This window comes from Drosophila navojoa, chromosome 2 (assembly GCF_054131105.1).
Source record: "Drosophila navojoa isolate 15081-1374.11 chromosome 2, UAZ_NAV_1.0, whole genome shotgun sequence".
NCBI lineage: Eukaryota > Metazoa > Arthropoda > Insecta > Diptera > Drosophilidae > Drosophila > Drosophila navojoa.
Window position 1 is genome coordinate 13,232,415 of NC_142890.1, and position 23,237 is coordinate 13,255,651.

Here is a 23,237-nt window from a genome sequence, read left to right on the forward strand (position 1 = left end):
CACACACACACACACACACATACACATACGCACATATGCGCTAAATTAGCTTGAATAAATTTCGGTTTAGTCCAGGCAAATGAAGTTGTCAACGCCCCAAGCATCTTTGCTGAATCTCATCTGCAGATCGAGCGCTACAACGAGCTGCACGATGCGATTGACCAATGCGAGGATGGGCACTGCCTGAACGGCTGGCTGGCCCTCGATGTGAGGCCGCTCAAGCACGGCCTGCTCAACCTGGCCTGCAAGTGGTCGCACCTCCACAAGCAATGGCTGCTGCGCTACGTGCAGAAGACGCTGCAGGTGAGCTCGCTGGAGTAATGGCCCGAAAAAGAATGCTGTCGAAAAGTTAATTGGCTTTAACAGGAGCTAAACGGTTTCATTGCGCTCAGCCACGAGACACTGCAGCTGCACATCGGCAGGCAGGACTTTAAGGCGCTGCTCCGAGTGCTGTCCGTCATGGCGGAGATACGAGAGCGGGAGCCGTACGCGGACAATGTGTTTAAGCCGCTTAAGGACATCGTGGCGCTCTTAAAGACCTACAACGTGGAGTTCGAGCCGCAGCTGGTGCGCAACATTGAGCAGCTGCCGATGCAGTGGCAGCAGCTGAAGCAACAAGCTCTGGCCAAACACGAGGCTCTCCAGGACACACGCCACTACCAACAGCAGCGCGTAACGGCACTCATTGGCCTGCATACGTGCCACGTGCAGCATTTTGCCAAACAGTTCCAGCGCATGCCGGTAAGCTGAGCTCTCCCCACTTCCCACTCTTCATCCAGTTTACTTTGGCCTTCCAGTATTAGGGTCTGCTTTGCACATTCCCCAGATCTTCTGTGTGCCCTGTCCACAAATTTACGATGCCTGCGACCAGGTTTACGTGCGTCTCCATCGCTTTGGCAGCCAGCAGCGGACGGTACGCACGCTGGGCCCGGCTGCTCGATATACCGGAGCCCGACACCGCCACACTGGAGCACTGCCGGACGGAGCTGCGGCGCGTGAAGGTAAGCAGGATGCGGACTGTGTTTGGGCCCTTTCCCCGTGGCTGACAGATTTCGTGCCGCCCGCAGCAATTGTGGGACTTTGTGCGCGTCATCGAATCCTGCATTGTTGACTGGCATGCAACACCTTGGCTACACATCGACACGGACGACGTGGAGCACGAGTGCAAGAAGTTCACGCGCGATTTGCGCACACTTGACAAGTGCATCAGGGACTGGGCCCCCTATGTTTATATTGTGGGCGTGTTGCGCGAACTGGTTGCCTCGCTGCGCGCGGTCACCGAGCTCCAAAATCCAGCAATTACCGAACGCCATTGGCTAGAGCTGATGCAGTTGTCAAAGGTAAGCGAAGCGAGAAATCCCAGCCAGCAGTGCTGAAAGTCAATAGCAGCAGCTGCAGCTGCACCACCCACCTACCCGGCCACCACCATCACCCACCCACACACGCAATCCCATCCTCATCATTGCATCACTGCAATTCCAACTGATTGATCCACAAAGCGCCATTTTACATTGCGCCCTGCCAATTGCATCCCGCTGCCGTCTCACGTGTGCGTATTTGGCAATCACATTACCTGCAGGCTGCAGCAGCGGATTGGGCGTGGATTACAGTTGCCATAATCCAGCCAGGGCGCTCCTCGTCGAGTGCTGTACTTTCCTCATATTTATTTACCACTACAATTCATTTCGAGCCAATTTAAATATTATTTTTTATACACAGCTTTAAATTGCTAAACATAAATCTAATTTATTTCTAAAAACCTATTCATAAAATTTATTTTCATATTATTTATAAATGCATTAAATTACAATTTTTTTATATTTTCGTTGAACGTCATCTTTTGTTTATTACATAATTATTAGGTAATTATTTACATACGTACAATTGATTAGTTCGAACGCTTGGCAATTTATGCATTCCGAATTCCATGTTTCAGGGCCAAAATCGAATCGATTCTTTGATATGTTGTCAAAATATTTATGTAATTAATATTTGTTGTTCTGGCCAAATAAATAATATTTACATATTGAATATATTTACGGAATACGCAAATATTTTAATTCAATTAAATTGCGTTTAATTAGCTGCGACACATTAAATAAAAGAGAGAGAGAGAGAAGGAAACAAAATGAAATGCAAACAGTAATTTCAAATGAATGAAAATTTATAAATACAGATTTTTATTATGCCGCACACTTATCAAATAAATAATTATAATTCGCAAAATTTTTAGCACATTAGGCCAGAGGGACATATTTAATAATTTAAATTACGATTTTTAGCTGTAAAATGAGCTCACATCTAACCAACTCAACTCGATGTCTATTACAGCTGAACGGACTGCACGATATGGATGAATTGGTATGTGAAAATCTATAAATTCCCGGAATATGCACCTAAACAGTTTTTGAAAATTCCCCTCTGCATGGCACAGAGTTTCATTATGGCATATTAATAAGCTCGTGAATTGAACTTGTTGCATTTGCGCTACAAATCCGAGATTATTTGCGCTCGTAAACTTCTACGTTGCCAGGGGTGATTACGTAGCTCCTGAGCGCCTTATGGCTTTGGTAAGCTGATTGGCAGGCAAGGCGAGTGCATTAATTTAATAGTTTGACAAGCAGATAAACTCAAACGTGTAATATGATTCTATTGCAAATGAGTTTGCTCTGCAGAAGAGTTTGAAATGCGTATGAGTAGTACATAAAATATCATAGATATTCACGCTGACACACAGACCTGGGGCTAAGCCCCTCATAACAATGTAAAATTAACAGAAACTGCATTTACATATATGACTTCAGTTGAGGGCATCTGCTAGTCGAGCAGTGGAGCATTGGAGCTTTGGAGCACTCTGGCTTATTAGCAGAAGTAATTATTAGCAGCAGCTGCTTGACGAGACAGGCAGCTCCAATTATTTTGAAAGTCAATATCATGCACATTTGCAGCTAGAAGCAAAATTGCTTAAAATTAATAACGAGCCATGGCTCGTATATTAATTGACATGCAGCCTAATTGTATTCATGGCAGCTCAAGACCAGAGACAGATAGGGACAGAGAGACAGAGAGAGAGAGACATGTGAAAATTATAATTGTCAATGCAATCCCAACAGCTTTCATACAAGTGCAACGCATCAACAACTCTGGCACAGCTGCTGAGCCTGCAGCTGCATCAGCATGAGGAGGACATTAAGAACACTGTGGATCGTGCCATCAAAGAGATGACGGTCACCAAGGTGCTGGACGACATTAGGGCCACATGGGCGCATCTGGAGTTCGAGTTGGAGGTGCACCGCTCGCGGCCAACGGTGCAGCTGCTCAAGGTCTCCGAGGAGCTGATCGAAACGCTCGACGATAATCAAATGCAGCTGCAGAACATTTCGACCTCCAAGCACATTGAGTACCTGCTGGACAAGCTGAGCTACTGGCAGCGCGTGCTGAGCGGCATTGACAACCTGATTGTCAACTGGTTTGAGGTGCAGCGCAAGTGGATCTACCTGGAGTGCATCTTCATTGGCTCAGCGGACATTCGCTCCCAGCTGCCCGTGGACGCGGCCAACTTTGAGCGCATCGACGAGGACTTTACTAATCTGCTGGCACGCATCACAGCCGTGCGGGTGGTGATGGAAGTGGTGCTGCGGCACGAGGATGTGCTGCAGCAGTTGCTGGAGCTGCAGCAGCGTCTCTCGGTTTGCGAGAAGGCGCTGAACGACTATTTGGAGACGAAGCGCTTGGCCTTTCCACGCTTCTACTTCATATCGTCCGCCGATCTGCTGGACATACTCTCCAACGGCAACAACCCGCAGGTCATCGATCGCCATCTCATCAAGCTCTTCGACTCCATACTGCGCCTGCAGTACGAGACGAACACCACGCACGCCGTGGGCATGCACTCCAAGGAGAACGACGAGTACGTCGCCTTCGTGAGCAACCAGCAGCGGGAGCAATCGGCGTACATTGACTGCTGCGGCCGGGTGGAGCTCTGGCTGAGCGCAGTCATCCAGCAGATGCGCAGCACGCTCCATGAGCTCTTCCGGCGCGCTCTGGGCGCGTTCTGTGAGAAGTCGCGCGACTTGTGGCTCTACGATTGGCCGGCACAGGTGGCGCTCTGCTGCAGCCAGATCAACTGGACGGCGGACGTGAATCGCTCGTTCGCCAGCATGGAGGAGGGCTACGAGGGCGCCATGAAGGAGCTGCACAAGCGGCAGATAGCCCAGCTGAATGCCCTAATCAATTTGCTGTTGGGCGAACTCTCTGCCGGCGACCGTCAGAAGATTATGACCATCTGCACCATCGACGTGCACTCGCGCGACGTCATTGCCAAGATCATCGCCATGCGGGTGGACAACTCGTTGGCCTTCCAGTGGCAGAGCCAACTCCGGCATCGCTGGGACGACGATCAGGCGGGCAGCTCCAGCGGCTGCGCCACCTCGGCGACCACAATCAGCGCCAGCGGCGCCGACGAGGACTGCTTTGCAAACATCTGCGATGCCGAGTTCCGCTATGCCTACGAGTACTTGGGCAACACCTCGCGGCTGGTGATAACGCCTCTAACGGATCGATGCTACATCACGCTGACTCAGGTGAGAGCCCACTAAAAACAACAAATTATCAGCTTATTGAGATTCATTACAAAAATTTGATTGTTTATGTTTGCAATATTGAAGGTGTTGAAATAAACATGAAACATGGCTTTTAAAATTAGGAGTTCGCTCGACCGAAAAAATGCCAGACATGATTGTTCATGTGTGTCAAATTGAAGGTGTTATAATAATAATTTAATTTTGCATTTGACTCTTCGCTTGAATTAATGGACGGACGTTTTTATTATAGACGCAAAAAATAATAGACAATAATAGATATTATATATGTATGTATAATGATCTTTTGTAATTATTTGTGCGATGATACTCATAAATAGGTCGATTTTCTGTAAGAAATGATTCTCCAATCACGTTTGACTAGGTCAATGACCATGAGTAGTAGCCTTGCTTGAAGACTTTCTCTTAGTAGGCATTAAGTGTCCTATATATACTCGGAGTTTCGGAGTCTGCCGGTAGAGACTCCAATAGAGATAAAGCTATAAGAGACTCATGGCCTATGGACCTATGGTCTGTATTTAATGCAAAATCTAGCGGGTTGACAGCTCCACAGTTAATCTATGCATTCGCACAAGCATATAGTATCGCCCAGTAAGACAATCCTTCCCACTTGGCCAGAGTCGTCTTCCATATTGTTTTCAAATTTTATGCTTTTTAGTTTTGAATGTGCCTTTCTCTTGAAAACTGATTAAAACTCATTCAATTGTAAAATTAATATTCATTTATTTTCAATGTAGGGCTCAATAATTCATGAAATCTGCAAATTGTTAGCCATTTGAAATTGTGAAGAGCAAAACAAGGTCTCAAAATAATTTATTGCTTCCAGGAATAATTTAATTTAAGTCTTCTATCATTTATGTTCATGCCATTCTCTATTGGTAATTGAGAAATCAATGATTCGCTGTATTCCCAGAAGAGCTTTGCCCTTTCGTTGCCCCAAAGTTCAATTAATTTATCTAGGAATTCGATTTTGATGCTAGTTAAGTTCTATATGTATATACTAATATTATACAATAGGCATATACATATATTACCTGCATGTAGATTACCTATTTCTGCTGTTTAATTTTAGTACAGTGAGCACCATACATTAGATGTGTTTTAATACACAAATAGGAAACAGTTATTGCTTAAGCAGTTTGGTAAGAGACATTGGAAAAATGTAATAATAAGGCATATTACATGACATATATAAATGAATTAGAAGTGGGAGAGATTAAAAAGTTATAACAGTAATAACTGTTAATGTACAAATAAAATCAACTTAAATTGAGGCCAAGCTCTAGTTTACATAGTGCGAGCTTTAACAAAACAATTCAAGCGAATTAATAAACGCTCTTAGCGAAAAATTTCATATTATTAAGCTTCATAGAAATAATACATCGTATTTATTTCAATTTAAGCTACAAATCATAAGGGCAGAAGTAATGAGCTTATAACAGCAGAGCTTCAAGGCTCCAAACTAGCCGACTGCGAGTCATTTGTCTGTGATGGTAAACGCGTTGCTTAGCAAATCCAAGCAACTAATTAGCTATCGCATGAGCAACTATATATACTTATATACGAATTTATGAACTAAATAAAGGAATGTATGAACTAAATCTGGAACGTACTAAAATAGAAATAGTAGAAGAAAGAGAATTCATTTGTGTCCGACTAAGACGCCGTCCATTTAACTTGATTTATGAGAGCTATTCTAGCAGCTCAAGAATTTTGACGCCCATTTAATTAATATGGCTCAAAAACTATAAATGTGTATAATATTTTATCAAGTATACAATATAAATATAGATAATACTTAAAAAAAAAAAATATAATAATAAAAAAAAATAACAGTATATGCTATGTATTCAAATGATAATTTAAAAATAAAACATTATATAAAAAAAAAATTATATAAGCATAAAATAATTAAAAATAAAAATGTTAATATATAAAAAATAATATAAATATAAAGACGTATATTCAATATATAAAGATATAACATTTATAATTACAAGAATATACAAAAAAATTAATATAAGGTAGTAAAAATGAAAATAAAATATAAAAAACAATTATATAAAAAAAATATATATAAAATAAAAATATTAAAAATATATAAACAATAATTGCATAAACATAAAACTAATACATATGTAAATTATAAATATATAAACATACATATATATTTATGTTATTGTAGCAAACATTTCTTTATTAGAGTTTCTTTAAGGAAAATTCCTTTTGTATCGCATGCATGTAAATATTGCATGCACATAGTTAAGCTCCTTTTATGTTACTTGAAAGCAAGTAAAATTCCAATTAGTGCATGTGCCGGCTACGGAGAGAGGTTGCTGCTTTAATTTGTTGCCATTTGGTGTTGATTTTATGCCAATTTGGCCGGTATTTAAATTAAACAACTCGTTAGTGGAAAATAAATTCCGTTTGCAATTTGCATACCTTTGCATACCCATACACACACACACACACACACACACACACACACGCATATAGTCGCTGCATCTGGTGATGGGAGGAGCGCCAGCTGGTCCGGCGGGCACGGGCAAAACGGAAACAACGAAAGACCTCGGCCGTGCACTGGGCGTAATGGTTTATGTCTTCAACTGTTCGGAGCAAATGGACTACAAATCTTGCGGCAACATTTACAAAGGTCTGGCCCAGACCGGCGCATGGGGCTGCTTTGACGAGTTCAATCGCATCTGCGTGGAGGTGCTCTCCGTGGTGGCCGTTCAAGTGAAGACTATACAGGAGGCGATAAGGGTGCGGCCGCAATGTCTGGGATACGTGAAGCGTTCGCAAATTGATTTTACCTTCCACTTCTTTGCAATGCTGCACATTGATTACATTTCGCTTGGTTCCTGGAAACGGACGTCGCTGGGTGTTACCTCTGTCCATGATGCTGCTCCTGCTGCTGCTGCTGTTGCTGTTGCTGTTCCTCCTGCTACTGTTTACAGATGCATAAAAGCCAATTTATCTTTATGGGCGAGCGCATCTCGCTGGAGCCGTCGGTTGGCATTTTTATCACCATGAATCCCGGCTACGCTGGCCGCACCGAGCTGCCGGAAAACCTGAAAACATTGTTTCGCCCATGCGCCATGATTGTGCCGGACTTTGCTTTGATTTGTGAGATTATGTTAATGGCCGAGGGCTTCCAGGATGCACGTCTGCTGGCACGCAAATTTATCACACTGTACACGCTGTGCAAGGAGCTGCTGTCCAAGCAGGATCACTACGACTGGGGACTGCGCGCCATCAAATCGGTGCTGGTTGTTGCCGGCACATTGAAGCGCGATGACCACAGCCGGCCAGAGGATCAGGTGCTAATGCGCGCCCTGCGTGACTTCAACATACCCAAGATAGTCACCGAGGATGTGTCCATATTTATGGGTCTGATAGGCGACCTCTTCCCCGCACTCGATGTGCCACGCAAGCGCGTGTTCGAGTTCGAGAAGACCATTCGCCGTGCGGTCAATGAAATTAAGCTGCAGCCCGAGGAGGGCTTCCTCATGAAGGTGGTGCAGCTGCAGGAGCTGCTCGATGTGCGCCACTCGGTGTTCATTGTGGGCGATGCTGGCACGGGCAAAACCAAAATCTGGCAAACTCTGCGCGAAACGTATCGCATACAGAAACTGAAGCCAGTCTGCCATGTGCTCAATCCCAAGGCGCTGTCCAACGACGAGCTGTTCGGCATCGTGAATCCCACCACGCGCGAGTGGAAGGACGGCCTCTTCTCCTCAATAATGCGAGAGCAGGCCAATATGCCACCGGGCAACCCCAAGTGGATCGTGCTCGACGGCGACATCGATCCAATGTGGATCGAGAGCCTCAACACGCTGATGGACGACAACAAGATCCTGACGCTGGCCAGCAACGAGCGCATATCGCTGAGGCGTGAGATGCGTCTACTGTTCGAGGTGGGCCACCTCAAGGCGGCCACACCGGCCACAGTCTCCAGGGCAGGCATCTTGTATATCAATCCGCAGGACTTGGGCTGGTCACCGTAAGTACTCATTGCTTTTATTTGGATTTCTATTCCCTGAAACCTTTGAATATAGTAAAGTGTTGTTAAAATAGGTGAAAGTAGTAGAAAACAGGCGAAAGAAGGCGTGGCAGATCTCATGAAGCATTCTGCCAGTCTGCATTTCCAACCGTCTTCAGTAGAGTCTATTCGAGCAAGAGACTTGGCATATATATTTACTAAAAAATATCTAGCTTTAATTGTATCAATTAAAATCTCCATTAAAATTAAATTCTGAATTTCTATACCTTAGAGCTAGACTCTAGATTAGACTTAGACTCCACAGATGATCTTCTAACAATGAAATAGTATCGGCTATGCAAGCAGTGTAACGGTGTTGGTAGAGTCTACTCGATTGTTAAGGTGTGACAAAAACCGCGATAAATTTTCTAAACCGTCTATATTAAAACACACAGATCAATCAGAGCTCATATTATCTCCTAGTCGGGCATACCGACCGGTGTTTTCTTACATGGTGTGCATTAAATTTCAGCTTTGTCTCATCCTGGCTGGAAACGCGTGCGAATATGATCGAGCGGGGCATACTGACGACGCTCTTCGAAAAATACTTTCCCAGCCTGATGCAGAGGCAGCGGGACTTTCGTCGCATTACGCCCATCACGAACATGGCCATGATTCAAATGACGTGTCACCTGCTCGAGTGTTTGCTGGACAGCGACCCAGTTGAGGATGACGCTGCACATGGTGGCGACAAGCATCTGGGTGTCAATTCGCACAGCCAACACCATGGCGAGCTCTCGCATGAGTCCGTCGAGCTGGCGTTAGAAACCATCTTTGTGTATGTTACGCTTTGGAGCTTCGGCTCGGCACTGCATCAGGACACGATTGTGGACTGGCAGCGCGAGTTTCACAAGTGGTGGACGGGCGAGTTCAAGGATGTCAAGCTGCCCAGCCAGGGCACCATATTTGACTATCAGCTTAATGTGCAAACATTGAAGTTCCAGCGCTGGTCAGAGCTGGCCGCTCTGGAGCAGCTCGAGTGTCAAATCGATGCCGAGCAGCCGTTGCAGGTGCGTGCTTGACCTACTTGGAAATGAACTAATCATGCGAACAAAGCTTTTGGTTACACACTCACACACACACACACACATACACTGGCACACATATAATCACACACACACACAGAACGTGCTCATTTCAACTGCAGAGACCACACGTCTGGGCTACTTCCTCAAGCTGCTTATCGACCGCAATCTGGCCTGCATGCTGGTGGGCAGCTCCGGCTGCGGCAAGGGTGCCATCTTCCGTGAGCTCTTCAGCAAATATGCCAGCGCACAGGAGCTGCTTGAAATTGCCGTGACAGCTGTCAGCGGCAGTCAGCAGCAGACGCCGGCCGTTGCAGCCAATTCTGTTGCCGCTGGCGCTGGCGCTGGCGCTGGCGTTGGCGTTGGCGTGCGTCGGAAGCTGTCCTCGTCGACACCGTTGTTGACCACAGTGCAGGCGACACACTTTAACTTCTACACCTCATCGGAGATGTTCCAAAAGATGCTGGATCGGCCCGCTGGAGAAGAAGTCGGGGCGCTGCTACGCGCCGAGTGGGCCGAAGCGCCGACTGATCTACTTCGTCAACGACCTGAACATGCCCGAGGTGGACGCCTATGGCACTGTGCAGCCGCACACCATAATGCGCCAGTTCATGGACTACAGGCAGTGGTGAGTGGTGGCCCAGCAGGTTTCCTTGCATTTAAAAGCAGCTGAGACTCTTGCCTAGGTACGATCGCCAGAGGCTGCAGTTGAAGGACATACGGCATTGTCAGTTCGCGGCTTGCATGAATCCGACGGCTGGCTCCTTCACCATCGACCCGCGGCTGCAGCGCCACTTCTGTGTGTTCTCGGTCGCTCAGCCCAGCGAGGAGACGCTGCACCACATCTACAGCAGCATCCTGAACAGCCACCTGGAGCAGCCGGCGCTGGGCTTCAACAAGGAGATCCGCTCCATTGGCAATCTCCTGGTGCAGGTGGGCATCGCGCTGCATCGCCGCGTCGAGTACGCCTTCCTGCCCACGGCCATTAAGTTCCACTACATCTTCAATCTGCGCGACCTGACCAACATCTACCAGGGCGTGATGCACAGCGTGGGTGCCCCGGTCTGCGCGGGTGGTGCGGCCAGCAGCTACAGCGGCACAGTCTGCAGCAAGCCCGCCGAGCTGATGCGCCTCTATGTGCACGAGGCGTTTCGCGTCTACCACGACCGACTGGTCGACAAGTACGACATCAAGTCGTTCAAGTCCTCCATTCGGGACATATTCAAGAAGGACTTCGAGGACTTTGACGAGGACTTTGTGTTCGCTGAGCCACTGATCTACAGCCACTTTGCCCAGTCGCTGGTGGACCAGAAGTACATGCCGCTCAAGAGCTGGGACTCGCTCTACCAGCTGCTGCTGGAGGCGCAGGCCAGCTACAACGAAATTGTGGGCTACATGAACTTGGTGCTATTCGAGGATGCCATGATACACATATGTCGGTAAGCTGATGACGGCCCATCTATGTATATGATATAGCTCAACTGAAATAATCTTCCTCCCAGCATTAATCGCATCCTGGAGAGTCCGCGTGGCAATGCTCTGCTGATTGGTGTGGGCGGCTCTGGCAAGCAGACTCTGGCACGCCTGGCCGCATTCATCTCCTCGCTGAGCGTGTCGCAAGTGCAAATCAAGCGCGGCTTCGGGCTGCTCGACATGCGGGACGAGATTGCAGCGCTGTACATGAAGGTGGGCCTCAAGAATGTGGCCTCGGTCTTTCTCATCTCCGATGCTCAGCTGCCCGACGAGTCGATACTGATGCTGATCAACGATCTGCTCGCCTCGGGCGAAATACCCGAGCTCTTCAATGACGATCAGTTGGAGACCATCGTCAATGGCATACGCAACGAGGTGAAGCAGAGCGGCACCTTGGACACCAAGGAGAACTGCTGGCGTTATTTTGTGGAGAAGGTGCGACGACTGCTCAAAATCGTGCTCTGCTTCTCGCCAGTGGGGCAAACGCTGCGCATACGTGCCAGAAAGTTTCCGGCCATAATTAGCCGCACGGCCATTAACTGGTTCCACGAGTGGCCACGCAGTGCGCTGGAATCGGTGTCCCAAAAGTTTCTCACCGAAATCGGTGACATATTGGAGGTGTGTACGATACGCTGACTTTATTATTACACGCGGCTGTCCGGCGCCGCTTACAATTTACAACTTTAAACTGTCAAAATGACAACAGAAGGTGCCACAACACACACACTCACACACTCATGCACTCACACACACAGCTGTTACTCGATAGCCAGAGAAGTCAACTGACGCCCATTCATTTGCAGCCCGAACTCGTGCCGCCCATCGCCTGCTTTATGGCCTACGTCCACGGTACTGTGAATCAGATATCGAAAATTTATCTACAGAATGAAAAACGCTACAACTACACCACGCCGAAAACCTTTCTCGAATACATTTTCCTCTACCGCAAACTGTTGGTCGACAAAAACGGGGAGTTCGCCCAGCGCATCGGCCGGCTGCAGAGCGGCATGGCCAAGCTGGCCGAATGCGCGCGTCAAGTGGACACCCTGAAGGTGAGCGTGAATAATAATGCAATAAAAGCAGAGTTTAACCAATTTAACGACCTGCAAATTTAAGATGTATGCGGGTAGCATTTTAATCAATAAATATCTGATATTCGAGTAGAATGCCAGGCACGTCCTATATATTATAAATGTACATATATATTAAATAATTCCACAATTGTGCTATTAGGATACCAGATTTGAAAAGCATAGGCTCAATACTTAATTTTTAAATATTTTATAAATATTTATAAAAACAAAATATAAGAAAAATTTTATTTTATTTTATTATTATTTATTGCATTTCTCACTTAATATTTAAATATATTTTAGATATTAAAAAAAAAACAGAAAATGCATTATTATTATTATTTATTACTTATTGCATTTTTTACTTAATGTTTAAATATTTCAAATATATTTAAAAAAAATAAAACAAAAAATCAACTTAATTTTTGTGTTATTCATTGCATTTCTTACTTAATAATATATTAATAATATTTAAAAAAAAAATAGAAAAATGCTACATTATTATTTTTATTACTTATTGCATTTCTTACTTATTATTTTAAAATATTTATAAAAATAAAACAAAAAAAATCTTTATATATATTGACTCAAAAAATAAACCAATTTAAAATAAATTGGCTTAAGCGCAACAATTTTATAAATAAAATTGCATGCATACAAATTGTAGAGTTATTAAATTAAGTTTTTATTAAAAACATTTCTGAGTATTAATTGAACAACCGGATTGACGATGCCATCTGACCCGCTCAGATTTTTTATCAAGGCGCACAGGCCACGCAGTGGACATGGACATACGTATACATGGCGGCAGTTGAGATTCGTTTCTTTTTTTTTTTCTTGTTCTGCCATTGTCTCTGCGATATTCGAACCGTCGCGTCGCGTCGCTTCGTGTCGAGTCTGTCATTCAATTAGTACGCTTAATTGAATTGTTGTTACAGCAAATCTGCTGTGCATAGCCCGTGGCAAAGTGGGCCACAATGGGGTCTAGGTGGGGTGGAGAGCCGGTGTGTGATGGCAAGTGTCGATGACGATGCCCTTTGCATTGCAGGAGCCGTTTCCGGTTACCAATGGCCGCCGATGGCTGCCGATGGCTGCCAATGGCGCCGCGTCAATCGCATTTATTTTGTAGCATACTTTCGAGCGCCAAACAAAAACTGCTCACACAGACGAACAAAAAACGCATCCATAATGTTATTTAAACTAATTGAATTTAATGAAATTCAATTGTACTGACGAACAGACGTCAGCTTCAGTTTTCAGAGCAAAAAAAAAAAGCAGACCTATACATGTATGGCAGAGCAGGGAGTGCACATGTGCTTATTCAAGTGCCTTCTACAATTTGTGCGATAAAGTTGGCCCGTGTCAATATTGGGCCAGCGTGCCAGAGCTTTAATTAATTTCGTTTCGTTGGCCACCAAACTTTTAAAGTTTCCCCGAGTTTTTCGTTTGACTTAGAAAGAACTTTTCTTGCAGCACCAACTGGCCATACAAGAAGTTCAGCTGGCGGCCAAAAATGCAGCGGCCGACAAGCTGATCGTCATTGTCAGCGCCGAGAGCGAAAAGGTGAAGCGTGAACGCTTCATAGCCTCAGAGGAGGAGAAACGCGTGCGCATCATCGAGGAGGATGTCTCCATCAAGACCAAGCTCTGTGAGCAGGATCTGCGACAGGCTGAGCCCGCTCTGGTCGCCGCACAGGCGGCGCTCAATACCCTGAACAAAAACAACCTGACGGAGCTAAAGTCCTTTGGATCGCCGCCCAAAGGCGTGATCAATGTCTGCGCCGCTGTCATGGTGCTGCTGGCCACGAACGGCAAGATACCGCGCGATCGCAGCTGGAAGGCAGCCAAGCTGATGATGGTGCGCGTGGATCAGTTTCTCAGCGACTTGCTCAACTACAACAAGGACAACATACATCCGAATATAATCGAAACCCTGCAGGAATACCTAAAGGCAAGAGATGAGAGCTGGAATTTCACATCTCACAGACATCGAAAATTGTTTTTCTTTCGTAGGATCCCGAGTTTAATCCGGACAAAGTTGTGCAAAAGTCTGTGGCAGCTGCTGGGCTCTGTGCGTGGGTCATCAATCTGCATCGCTATCATCAGGTCTTTCTCATCGTGGGCCCCAAGCAGCAGGCCCTGCAGGATGCCCAGCAGGAGCTGTTCGAGGCGCGCGAACGGTTGCAGTACCTCAAGACGAAAATCAACAACTTGGAGGACAAGCTGGCCGACATTCAGGCGGAGTTCGAGCACGCTGTCGCCGAAAAGCAAAAGTGCCAACGGGAGGCGGACAAGACGTCCTTTACCATCGATCTGGCCCATAGGCTGGTCAATGGACTGGCCAATGAGAATGTCCGCTGGCGCGAGTCGGTGCAGAGGTGAGTCTGACCTGTGGACGGTGCTCGCCCATTTATGCGCCATCAATTATTAAATTTAATTTACATTTTGTGTGTGTCCGCAATCGCTTTAATTGCTTTCCCGCCTCCCTCCCATCCCCTCGTGGGGGGCCTCAGTTGAACGAACTGTGCCAGTATTTCGCACACTTGCGGCTCACCGCAACAACAAAAGGCCGTAAATTGTATTTACTTGCGCTCATTTGGCCCACTGCAAGTGCCACTACCCATTCCCCAATCCCCATTCGCCACTCCCTATTCCCCATTCTCCACTTTCCACTTTCATCTGCCTGCTCGCAGCCTCATCCCATCACTCGCCGCCTCCTGCTACCAATTGAACAAATTGCGCACTGTCGCAGCCAATGAACTGCCCGCCGTTTGTTCTTCCGACAGTAAATAAACTGCGTCAGCGTCGACTCTTCTGAGCTTTGCACTTGCACTCAGCACTCGCCCCCGGTAATGAGAAACAACCCAAAAAGCATTTAAAGCGCCGCACACATGCAATAAACCAGAGCTGGCGCTGCAACAGACATCCTCACTGACCTAGAGGCAATCTGAATTCCGATACGGCCTGAGAGAACTTTAACAGGCAAAAGGCTGATGCGCAGCTACAATAACTATCATGAAGAGACATATTGAAGTCATCCAGTTTTGAAGGATCTGCTCCACTGATTATTGCCTAGTTATAAATTGATATCAATATTACAATGTTTGATTTCCTGCGGCCTTTTGTTGGTATTGTATTGAACTAAATTTTTATATTATAGTTAAATTTTATTGAATCAAACTTTTACTTAAGAGAACTTTAGAGCAAAAAAAACTGCTCCATATGTCATCTAATAATTATAAATATTAATAGCATATCAATAATTAGCCATATCATTTACATACACATATGCATATTACTGAGCAGCTAAATGAGATAATCCGACTCAACTATGCATGTTTTTCGTATGTATGTATATGTATGTCTACCTGTCTCTCTGTCCATCTCACGGTCTGCCTCTTCAGGTTTCTCTCTGACAGAAGACCATTTAAGTTATCTACATGTATGCAGCAGTACTCATGTCGTATTTATAAGTAAGTCAATCGAAGCTAGAGTGTTTGCAGCAGCAGAGAATACTCCCATTGGTCAGTTAAGACTCGACTGCAACGATCTCTACCTGGCGTCGAGAACAACATTTGAGAGCGAGTTAGGCTTTGAGTGAAGGGTGCCCTATATAAAGGGCAGCAGCAGCTAAAGCATTTCCTCAGTCGCCCAGGCCTAGTGGAGGTCAGTCGTGCACTCCGATAAAGTGAATTTAAGTGGAGTGAAGTAAAGTGTGCTCGTTTAGCTCAGCTTAAATGACTTAGAGGAGAGACTTGGAGTAAATACTTGGAGGAAATATTTAGAAGAAATACTGGGAAAAAATACTTGGAGGATATACTTATAACAAATTCTAAGAGCAAACCCTTTACAAAACTTTTAGAGGAAATCATTGGCGTAAATCATTAGAGTATATCATTAGAGGCAATACTCAGATGAAATACTCAGACTGTCAAAGTCTGTAATACAATTCAAGAGAAACAATGCGACATCATAAAAATATACTTATAAAAAATCCTAAAAGAAAACCCTTTACGAAACTCTTAGAGAAATTCATAAGAGGTATTAGGTAAAATACTCAGACTCTGTCAAAGTCTATCATACAAACAATTAATATGTCATAATTTAAATTCAAGAGAAACAATGCAACATCATAAAAGTGTATTATAAACTAAATTTCGATAAACCATTCTAATTTTCTGAAAACCAAAATAGTTCTTAGAGTACGTGCAACATGAATATTAATTTTGTATGGAAAATTTATGTTTGGCTTTCCATTCATGTGCTTGTTCCCATTGATGGTAAATAGTAATGCACAAAATGTGCTCTCAACACCTTCGGCTGCCCACGGGCACAGACTAGTTTACGAGATCAATATTTGCCATGAAATTCAATTGAGTGCGCGTGGTAGCCAAAGGAGTATCCACAGACAGCAGGCAGTGACTACACACACACACACACACACACACTCTCTCTCTCACTACTTTTTTTGCCATCTAAATAACTGCAAAATTTCACACACATACACATGGGCATTCAATCGGCCGCACAATTCGACAACGGCAGCACCTGAATCGCCAGAGGGCGAATTCATGAATGCATCACTACATATGTGTGAAAAATATTAAAATGTTTGCTCGGCTCGTCTGTGTGACTGTGTGTGTGTGTGTGTGTGAGTGCTCGTTGTGAGCTATGAGTGTGCGTACAATAGACTGGCAAAGAAACAGCAGCAGCAGCAGCAGCAGCAGCTGCAGCAGCAGCTAACACCAGATAGCAGGGGATTCCATGCTCGAATGTCAAAACTGAAAACCTTCTTGCTCCGAGAGAACTTTCAAATATTTATGAAAATATAATTTGCGCTCAACAGCAGCGGAGGAGGAGGAGGAGAGGAGGAGCAATGTAAAAACTGCAAAATGTTGTGCGGTTGTGACCTCTGTGTGCGTGTGTATGTCTGTGTACCGTTATGACTTGCATATAAATTTCTATTTGACTATGGCATTAAATATTCTTCATTGTAAGTGCATACAAATGCAACTACAGAAAGAGAGAGAGAGAGAGAGAGAGAGAGAGAGAGAGAGAGAGAGAGGGAGAGAGAGAGAGACACATCTATATGTGTAAACGCTCTTGGATCTGTATTGCCGTTGGCTTTGGTGTTGCTGTTGTAGCTGTTGTTGTTGCTGCTGCTTGCTGTTCCTGCTGGCGCTGCGAAGCTGCTTTTGAAATATATTTTGCGTTTTGAATGAGAATGCACTTATGCCACTTGACAGGTATTTTATCAAATTTTGAACAGAATATTTCTTTCAAAACAATTATTTTAATTTAACAATACAACATATATACATATGTATGTACATATGTATGCGTGTATCTGTGTGCAGGTGTTAGCCATGTTAGACATTTATGCTTTGCAATTGCACAGTCTCTGCCTTATTCAATTACCAAGCACCATTTGAAGCGCACACATGTGCCTTTCTATGTGTGTGTGTTTTTGGAACAAGAGCATAAATCACTTAAGCCTTAAAGCCATCATCTTGTGCTGAGTGCAACACTTGCGTCTCTTTATGTCGCCCGCTGCAGAGCCCGTCACTTATGCTCCGGCTTAAATATATCAAAAATGTTTGGCATGCAGCAAATTCAAATAATCATTTTTAAAGCTACACGACAGCAACAACATGAAGCATGCAGATTATGCTGCCGATGCTGTTGATGCTGCCGATGCCGAGGTCATTGTTGTCGTTCCTCTTGTTAATCTTACGCTAAAGTTGCTAAAGGCGCAGCCAAGGCGCAGCGAGTGCCTGCGGGGGCTAATAATAAACTTGGCCTGATGGAGTTATAAATGAGAATATCTTTTCCCACTTTAACGAATTTTTTTATTTATTATTTTTTTTTTTTTAATTTCGAATTCTTAAACTGGAAATTTTCTTTTTGTGTCTATTCATTCATTTTCATTCCATTGATCATTTTACTTCAAGCTAATCGCTATGCATACTTATTGTTCTGCCCTCGCTAAACAGACCCTCTGCATCATTATTAGTTTTGCAATTTCCCGTTTATTCAAATGCTAGCAACGCTCGACGGGCAGCCTTCAGCTTCCTTCTGCTGCACTTGTTATTTATACTTGAAGCGCACTTTAAAGTCGCTAAGGGACAGATTAATGCTCCCCGTTTACCAGGTCAGACAGCCAGCCAGCCAGCCAGCTCTCACGTTTCTGTTTTCGATGCCATTCTATTTTATTATACACTTGTCGAGGGGCATTTCAATTTTGGCACGAAATGGAGAAAGGCATATAAATGAACATTATTGCATCCATTAAAAAAAATGGTATATATGTATGTTTTATTTGATTATATATGTATATATATTATTCTCAGAATTTAACTAAATTTAAAATTAAAATTAAGTTAGGTTAAAATCAAAATTAAAATTATTTTAAAATGTATATATTGAAAAGAAAATCAGAATATTATTTAAATTTTTAATCAATTCAAAAACTGCAAGCTGAAATACCCCTATCAGAATATTATTAATATTTTTCAAATAATACAAAAACTCATACGTAAAAGAATCCATGGAGAATAGTAGTTAAAATTGCTGTCAATTCAAATGGTATATTAGGATTTTAACTAAATTGTGTCCATAGATTCAAAATAAAAATGTAATAAACTCCTATCAGAATTTTAGCTAAAATTTACTAAGAATTCCAAAACTCCTATCCAAAAACTAGCTAAGTTCAAAAGCTCCTATCAGAATAAATTAAATTATGGCATAAATTCATTTCTAGTAAAATACAACCAAGAAAGTCTTACCTTAAAAAACTCCCATCAGAATTTTAGCCACATTTTTCTACCAATTCAAAAAGTCCAGCATAAAGGAATCGATATCCTCATAAAGCTTCAGTCATTTGGGAAATATTTCATGTCATAACTGAAGCAGTTTAGAGTCCTCTACAGTTTCTCTTTCAGTGTATTACATTTTCGACCTGCCACTGGCTTCCGGTCTATGCTTCCGTTCTCATGCTTTCATCTATTCTTAACCATTCTATTGAAAAGCTTGCAGGCAAAGATTGGCACTCTACCTGGGGATATATTGTTAATTTCCTCGTTCCTGTCGTACGTGGGCTGCTTTACGCGTCGCTATCGCGAGGAGCTGCAGCACAAGATGTGGCTGCCGAGCTTTTGTAAGATGGACGTGAGTAGTTGTTGATTGCTGACTCCTCAGAGGCTCAGTTACTTAGCTGTTTGCATTTGTTGTATGCATGGCATGGAAATAGCCCCAGATACCCCACACGCAGGGCGTCGACCCACTGGCGCTGCTGTCGGACGACGCACAAATTGCCACCTGGAATAATGAGGGATTGCCCATGGACGGCATGTCCACGGAGAATGCAACAATACTGCAGCACTCAACGCGCTGGCCACTGATGATTGATCCCCAGCTGTGAGTATCATCGTCAGCTCGGGCTTATGCCATAATTGAGCGAGCCTGGCGACAGTCGACTACGGGCTTATCCATATTTAATAAGTGAAGAGCATTAACACGGTGAGTAACACTTTGGTTCATTTAATTCCCCTGCTTGCAGTCAGGGCATCAAGTGGATCAAGAGCCGCTTTGGAGCCGCCCTGGTGGTGCTGCGTATGACGCAGCGTGGCTTTCTGGAGGCACTGGAGAAGTCCATCTCGCGCGGCGACACAGTGCTCATCGAGCAAATTGAAGAGTCCATGGACACTGTGCTCGAGCCGCTGCTCAGCCGCGCGCTAATCAAAAAGGGTCGATATCTGCGCATTCGGCGAACGGGAAATGGAGTTCAATCCGAATTTCCGTCTCATATTGCACACGAAGCTCGCCAATCCGCACTACAAGCCGGAAATGCAGGCGCAAACGACGCTGATTAACTTCACGGTGACACCGGACGGACTGGAGGAGCAGCTGCTAGCGGAAGTGGTGAAGATTGAACGCCCGGATCTGGAGCAGATGAAGACCGAGGTGACGATTCAGCAAAACATGTTCAAAATCTCGCTGAAGGCGCTCGAGGACGAGCTGCTGGCCAGGCTGGCCTCCGCCAGCGAGAACGTGCTCGAGGACCATGCGCTGGTGCTCAACTTGGAGAACACCAAGCGCACCGTGGACGAAATCGAGTCCAAGGTGCGGGAGGCGCACCTAACCACGCTCCAGATCGACGAGACCCGAAACATTTACCGAGCCGCCGCCAAGCGGGCGGCCATTTTGTACTTTGTGCTGACGGATCTGAATCGCATCAATCCCATATACAAGTTCTCCCTGAAGTCCTTCATGAATGTCTTCCGGCAGGCCATAGCCGTAGCGCCGGCATCTAAGAGCTATGAGAAGCGCGTGCTCCACTTGGTCGACTCGATCACGCTGCAGACGTATCGCTATACGCTGCGCGGCCTGTTCGAGGCGGACAAGCTGACGTTCAGCTCGCACCTGACGCTGCGCATCATGATCGCCGCCGAGCAGGTGGCCAAGGATGAGACAGACTTTCTGCTGCGCTATCCGCACGACCCCAACACCCTCTCCCCGCTGGACTTTGTGGGGCGCAGTGCCTGGGGCGGCATCAAGTCGCTGGCGCTCGTCGAGCACTTCTATGGCATCGACAAGGACATGGAGAACTACACCAAGCGCTGGCGCAAGTTCGTGGCCAGCGATACGCCCGAGCGGGAACAGTTCCCGGGCGAGTGGAAGCATCGCACCCCGCTGCAGAAGCTGTGCATTATCAGAGCCCTGCGGCCCGACCGCATGACCTATGCGATGGCCCAGTTTGTGGAGCAGACGATGGGGCGGGCCTATGCCGAGGTGCAGACGCCGCCGTTTGGGGCCATCTTCAAGGAGCTGAACGCTGCCACGCCCGCCTTCTTTATACTGTCGCCGGGCGTGGATCCCATACGCGATGTGGAGCGCCATGGGCAGCAGCAGGGCTTCCATGCGGATGCCGGAACTCTGGTGAATATCTCCTTGGGCCAGGGGCAGGAGCTGCTGGCCGAGGCAGCCATGGAGCAGGCACTGGCCTCCGGTCAGCAGTGGGTCATACTGCAAAACATTCATCTGGTGGTGAACTGGCTGCCCACCCTGGAGAAGCTAATCGAGCGCATTGTGCTGCAGTCCGAATCTCAGGGGGACTCCAATTTCCGCTTGTTCATTAGCGCCGAGCCAGCTCCGGATCCGCAATACCATGTCATACCCCAGGGCATTTTGGAGTCCTCCCTCAAGGTGGTGAACGAGCCGCCCGCAGGGATGGCCGCCAATCTGCACAAGGCCTGGGACAACTTCACGCAGGAAACGCTGGAAACGTGCACCCAGGAGGCGGAGTTCAAGTCAATACTCTTTGCCCTCTGCTACTTCCATGCGGTGGCCGGCGAGCGGCGCAAGTTCGGGCCCCAGGGCTGGAACAAGGTGTATCCCTTCAACATCGGCGACCTGACCATCTCGGCCAGCGTGCTGCACAACTACCTGGAGGGCAGCAGTCGCATTCCGTGGGAGGATCTGCGCTACCTTTTCGGCGAAATCATGTACGGCGGCCACATAACCGACGACTGGGACAGACGACTCTGCCAGACGTTCCTGGAGGAGCTGCTGCAGCAGGATCTCATCGATGGAGACTTTGAGCTGTGTCCCGGCTTCCCAGCGCCGCCCAATCTGGAATTCGAGGGCTACCACGACTACATCACCGAAATGCTGCCCGACGAGTCACCGCTGCTCTACGGCCTGCATCCCAATGCCGAGATCGGATTCCTCACCAGCGCCTCGGAGCAGCTGCTGCGCACCATCTTTGAGCTGCAGCCGCGCGAGTCCGAGCTCAGCTCGCATTGCGGTGCGCCGCGCGAGGAGCTGGTCAAGATCATGATCGACGACTTCCTCGACAAGCTGCAGGACGAGTTCAATCTGCAGGCCCTGCTCAACCGCGTGGAGCGCAAGACGCCCTTTGTGGTGGTCGCCCTGCAGGAGTGCGAGCGCATGAATGCGCTCATTCGGGAAATCAAGCGCTCGCTGCGTGAGCTGATGCTGGGGCTGAAGGGGGAGCTGACCATCACGCAGGAGATGGAACGGCTGGACTATGCCATCTTCTACGATCACGTGCCGACGGCCTGGGCCCAGCTGGCCTACCCCAGCATGCTGGGCCTGCAGGGCTGGTTCGCTGACCTGCTGCATCGCATCAAGGAGCTGGCCGGCTGGCTGAACGACTTCAAGCTGCCCTGCGTCATCTGGCTGGGCGGGCTCTTCAATCCGCAGAGCTTCCTCACGGCCATCATGCAAGAGAGCGCGCGCAAGCACGATCTGCCCCTGGACCGCATGCTGATCAGCTGCGACGTCACCAAAAAGCAAAAAGACGACGTCACGTAACTAGCCGCAATCGAAAGCATATCCATATCCTCATTGACCTCGCTTGCTTTCAGATTGCCCCCCATAGAGGGCGCCTTTGTGCACGAGCTGTATTTGGATGGCGCCAGCTGGGACTGCCAGCTAAACTCTATTGTGGCCCTGCACCCCAAGGAGCTGCTCTGCGCCATGCCCGTCATCTACATCAAGTCCATTGTCCAGGAGAAACAAGAGCTGCAGCGCGTCTATGAGTGTCCTCTGTACAAGACCAGGTGAGAGGCGAGGCGACGCACATTGTTACCGCAGCTATAGCCAGCTATGTACATCTATCTGCCTGCATCCAATCTGTTGCAGGTCGCGTGGCAACACCTACGTATGGACGCTCAATCTGAAAACACGCGACCGTCCGGCCAAATGGATTTTAGCAGGAGTCGCGCTTTTGTTGCAGCCATAAAGCATTATTGAACCACCCATTGTTGGCCACGTCATTCCCGTCATCCACTCCAGCTACAGCTACAGCTACAGCGGAACGACGACAGCGAGAGCTTTTGTGTCGACTTCCTCTGAGCTAATTCATTAAATATATATATTTGTTTATACATTTATATGTATGTATATAAGTATGTAGCACAGCTGCGGTAATAAGCACTAAGTACTAAATGTTGAATCAAAAGGCAGAGACTAAGTAACTCAAAATCCACATCTATGTTAAT

General features: G+C 46.3%; 1 protein-coding gene across 1 annotated transcript in view; it reads left to right on the plus strand.

The window, feature by feature from the left end:
• The window catches only part of LOC108659298 (dynein beta chain, ciliary), a 32,801-nt gene extending 9,564 nt beyond the window's left edge, over positions 1-23,237 (plus strand). Inside the window, 23 exon segments of the mRNA XM_089258419.1 lie at positions 127-303; positions 367-741; positions 827-913; positions 915-1,001; positions 1,068-1,340; positions 2,332-2,361; positions 3,114-4,583; positions 7,098-7,364; positions 7,559-8,604; positions 9,116-9,653; positions 9,769-10,140; positions 10,142-10,296; positions 10,355-11,107; positions 11,171-11,759; positions 11,945-12,193; positions 13,688-14,164; positions 14,227-14,591; positions 19,242-19,380; positions 19,463-19,629; positions 19,772-19,976; positions 19,978-22,544; positions 22,602-22,796; positions 22,879-23,237. Coding sequence (XP_089114545.1) covers positions 127-303; positions 367-741; positions 827-913; positions 915-1,001; positions 1,068-1,340; positions 2,332-2,361; positions 3,114-4,583; positions 7,098-7,364; positions 7,559-8,604; positions 9,116-9,653; positions 9,769-10,140; positions 10,142-10,296; positions 10,355-11,107; positions 11,171-11,759; positions 11,945-12,193; positions 13,688-14,164; positions 14,227-14,591; positions 19,242-19,380; positions 19,463-19,629; positions 19,772-19,976; positions 19,978-22,544; positions 22,602-22,796; positions 22,879-22,978 — 10,683 coding nt within the window. The 3' untranslated portion in view covers positions 22,979-23,237.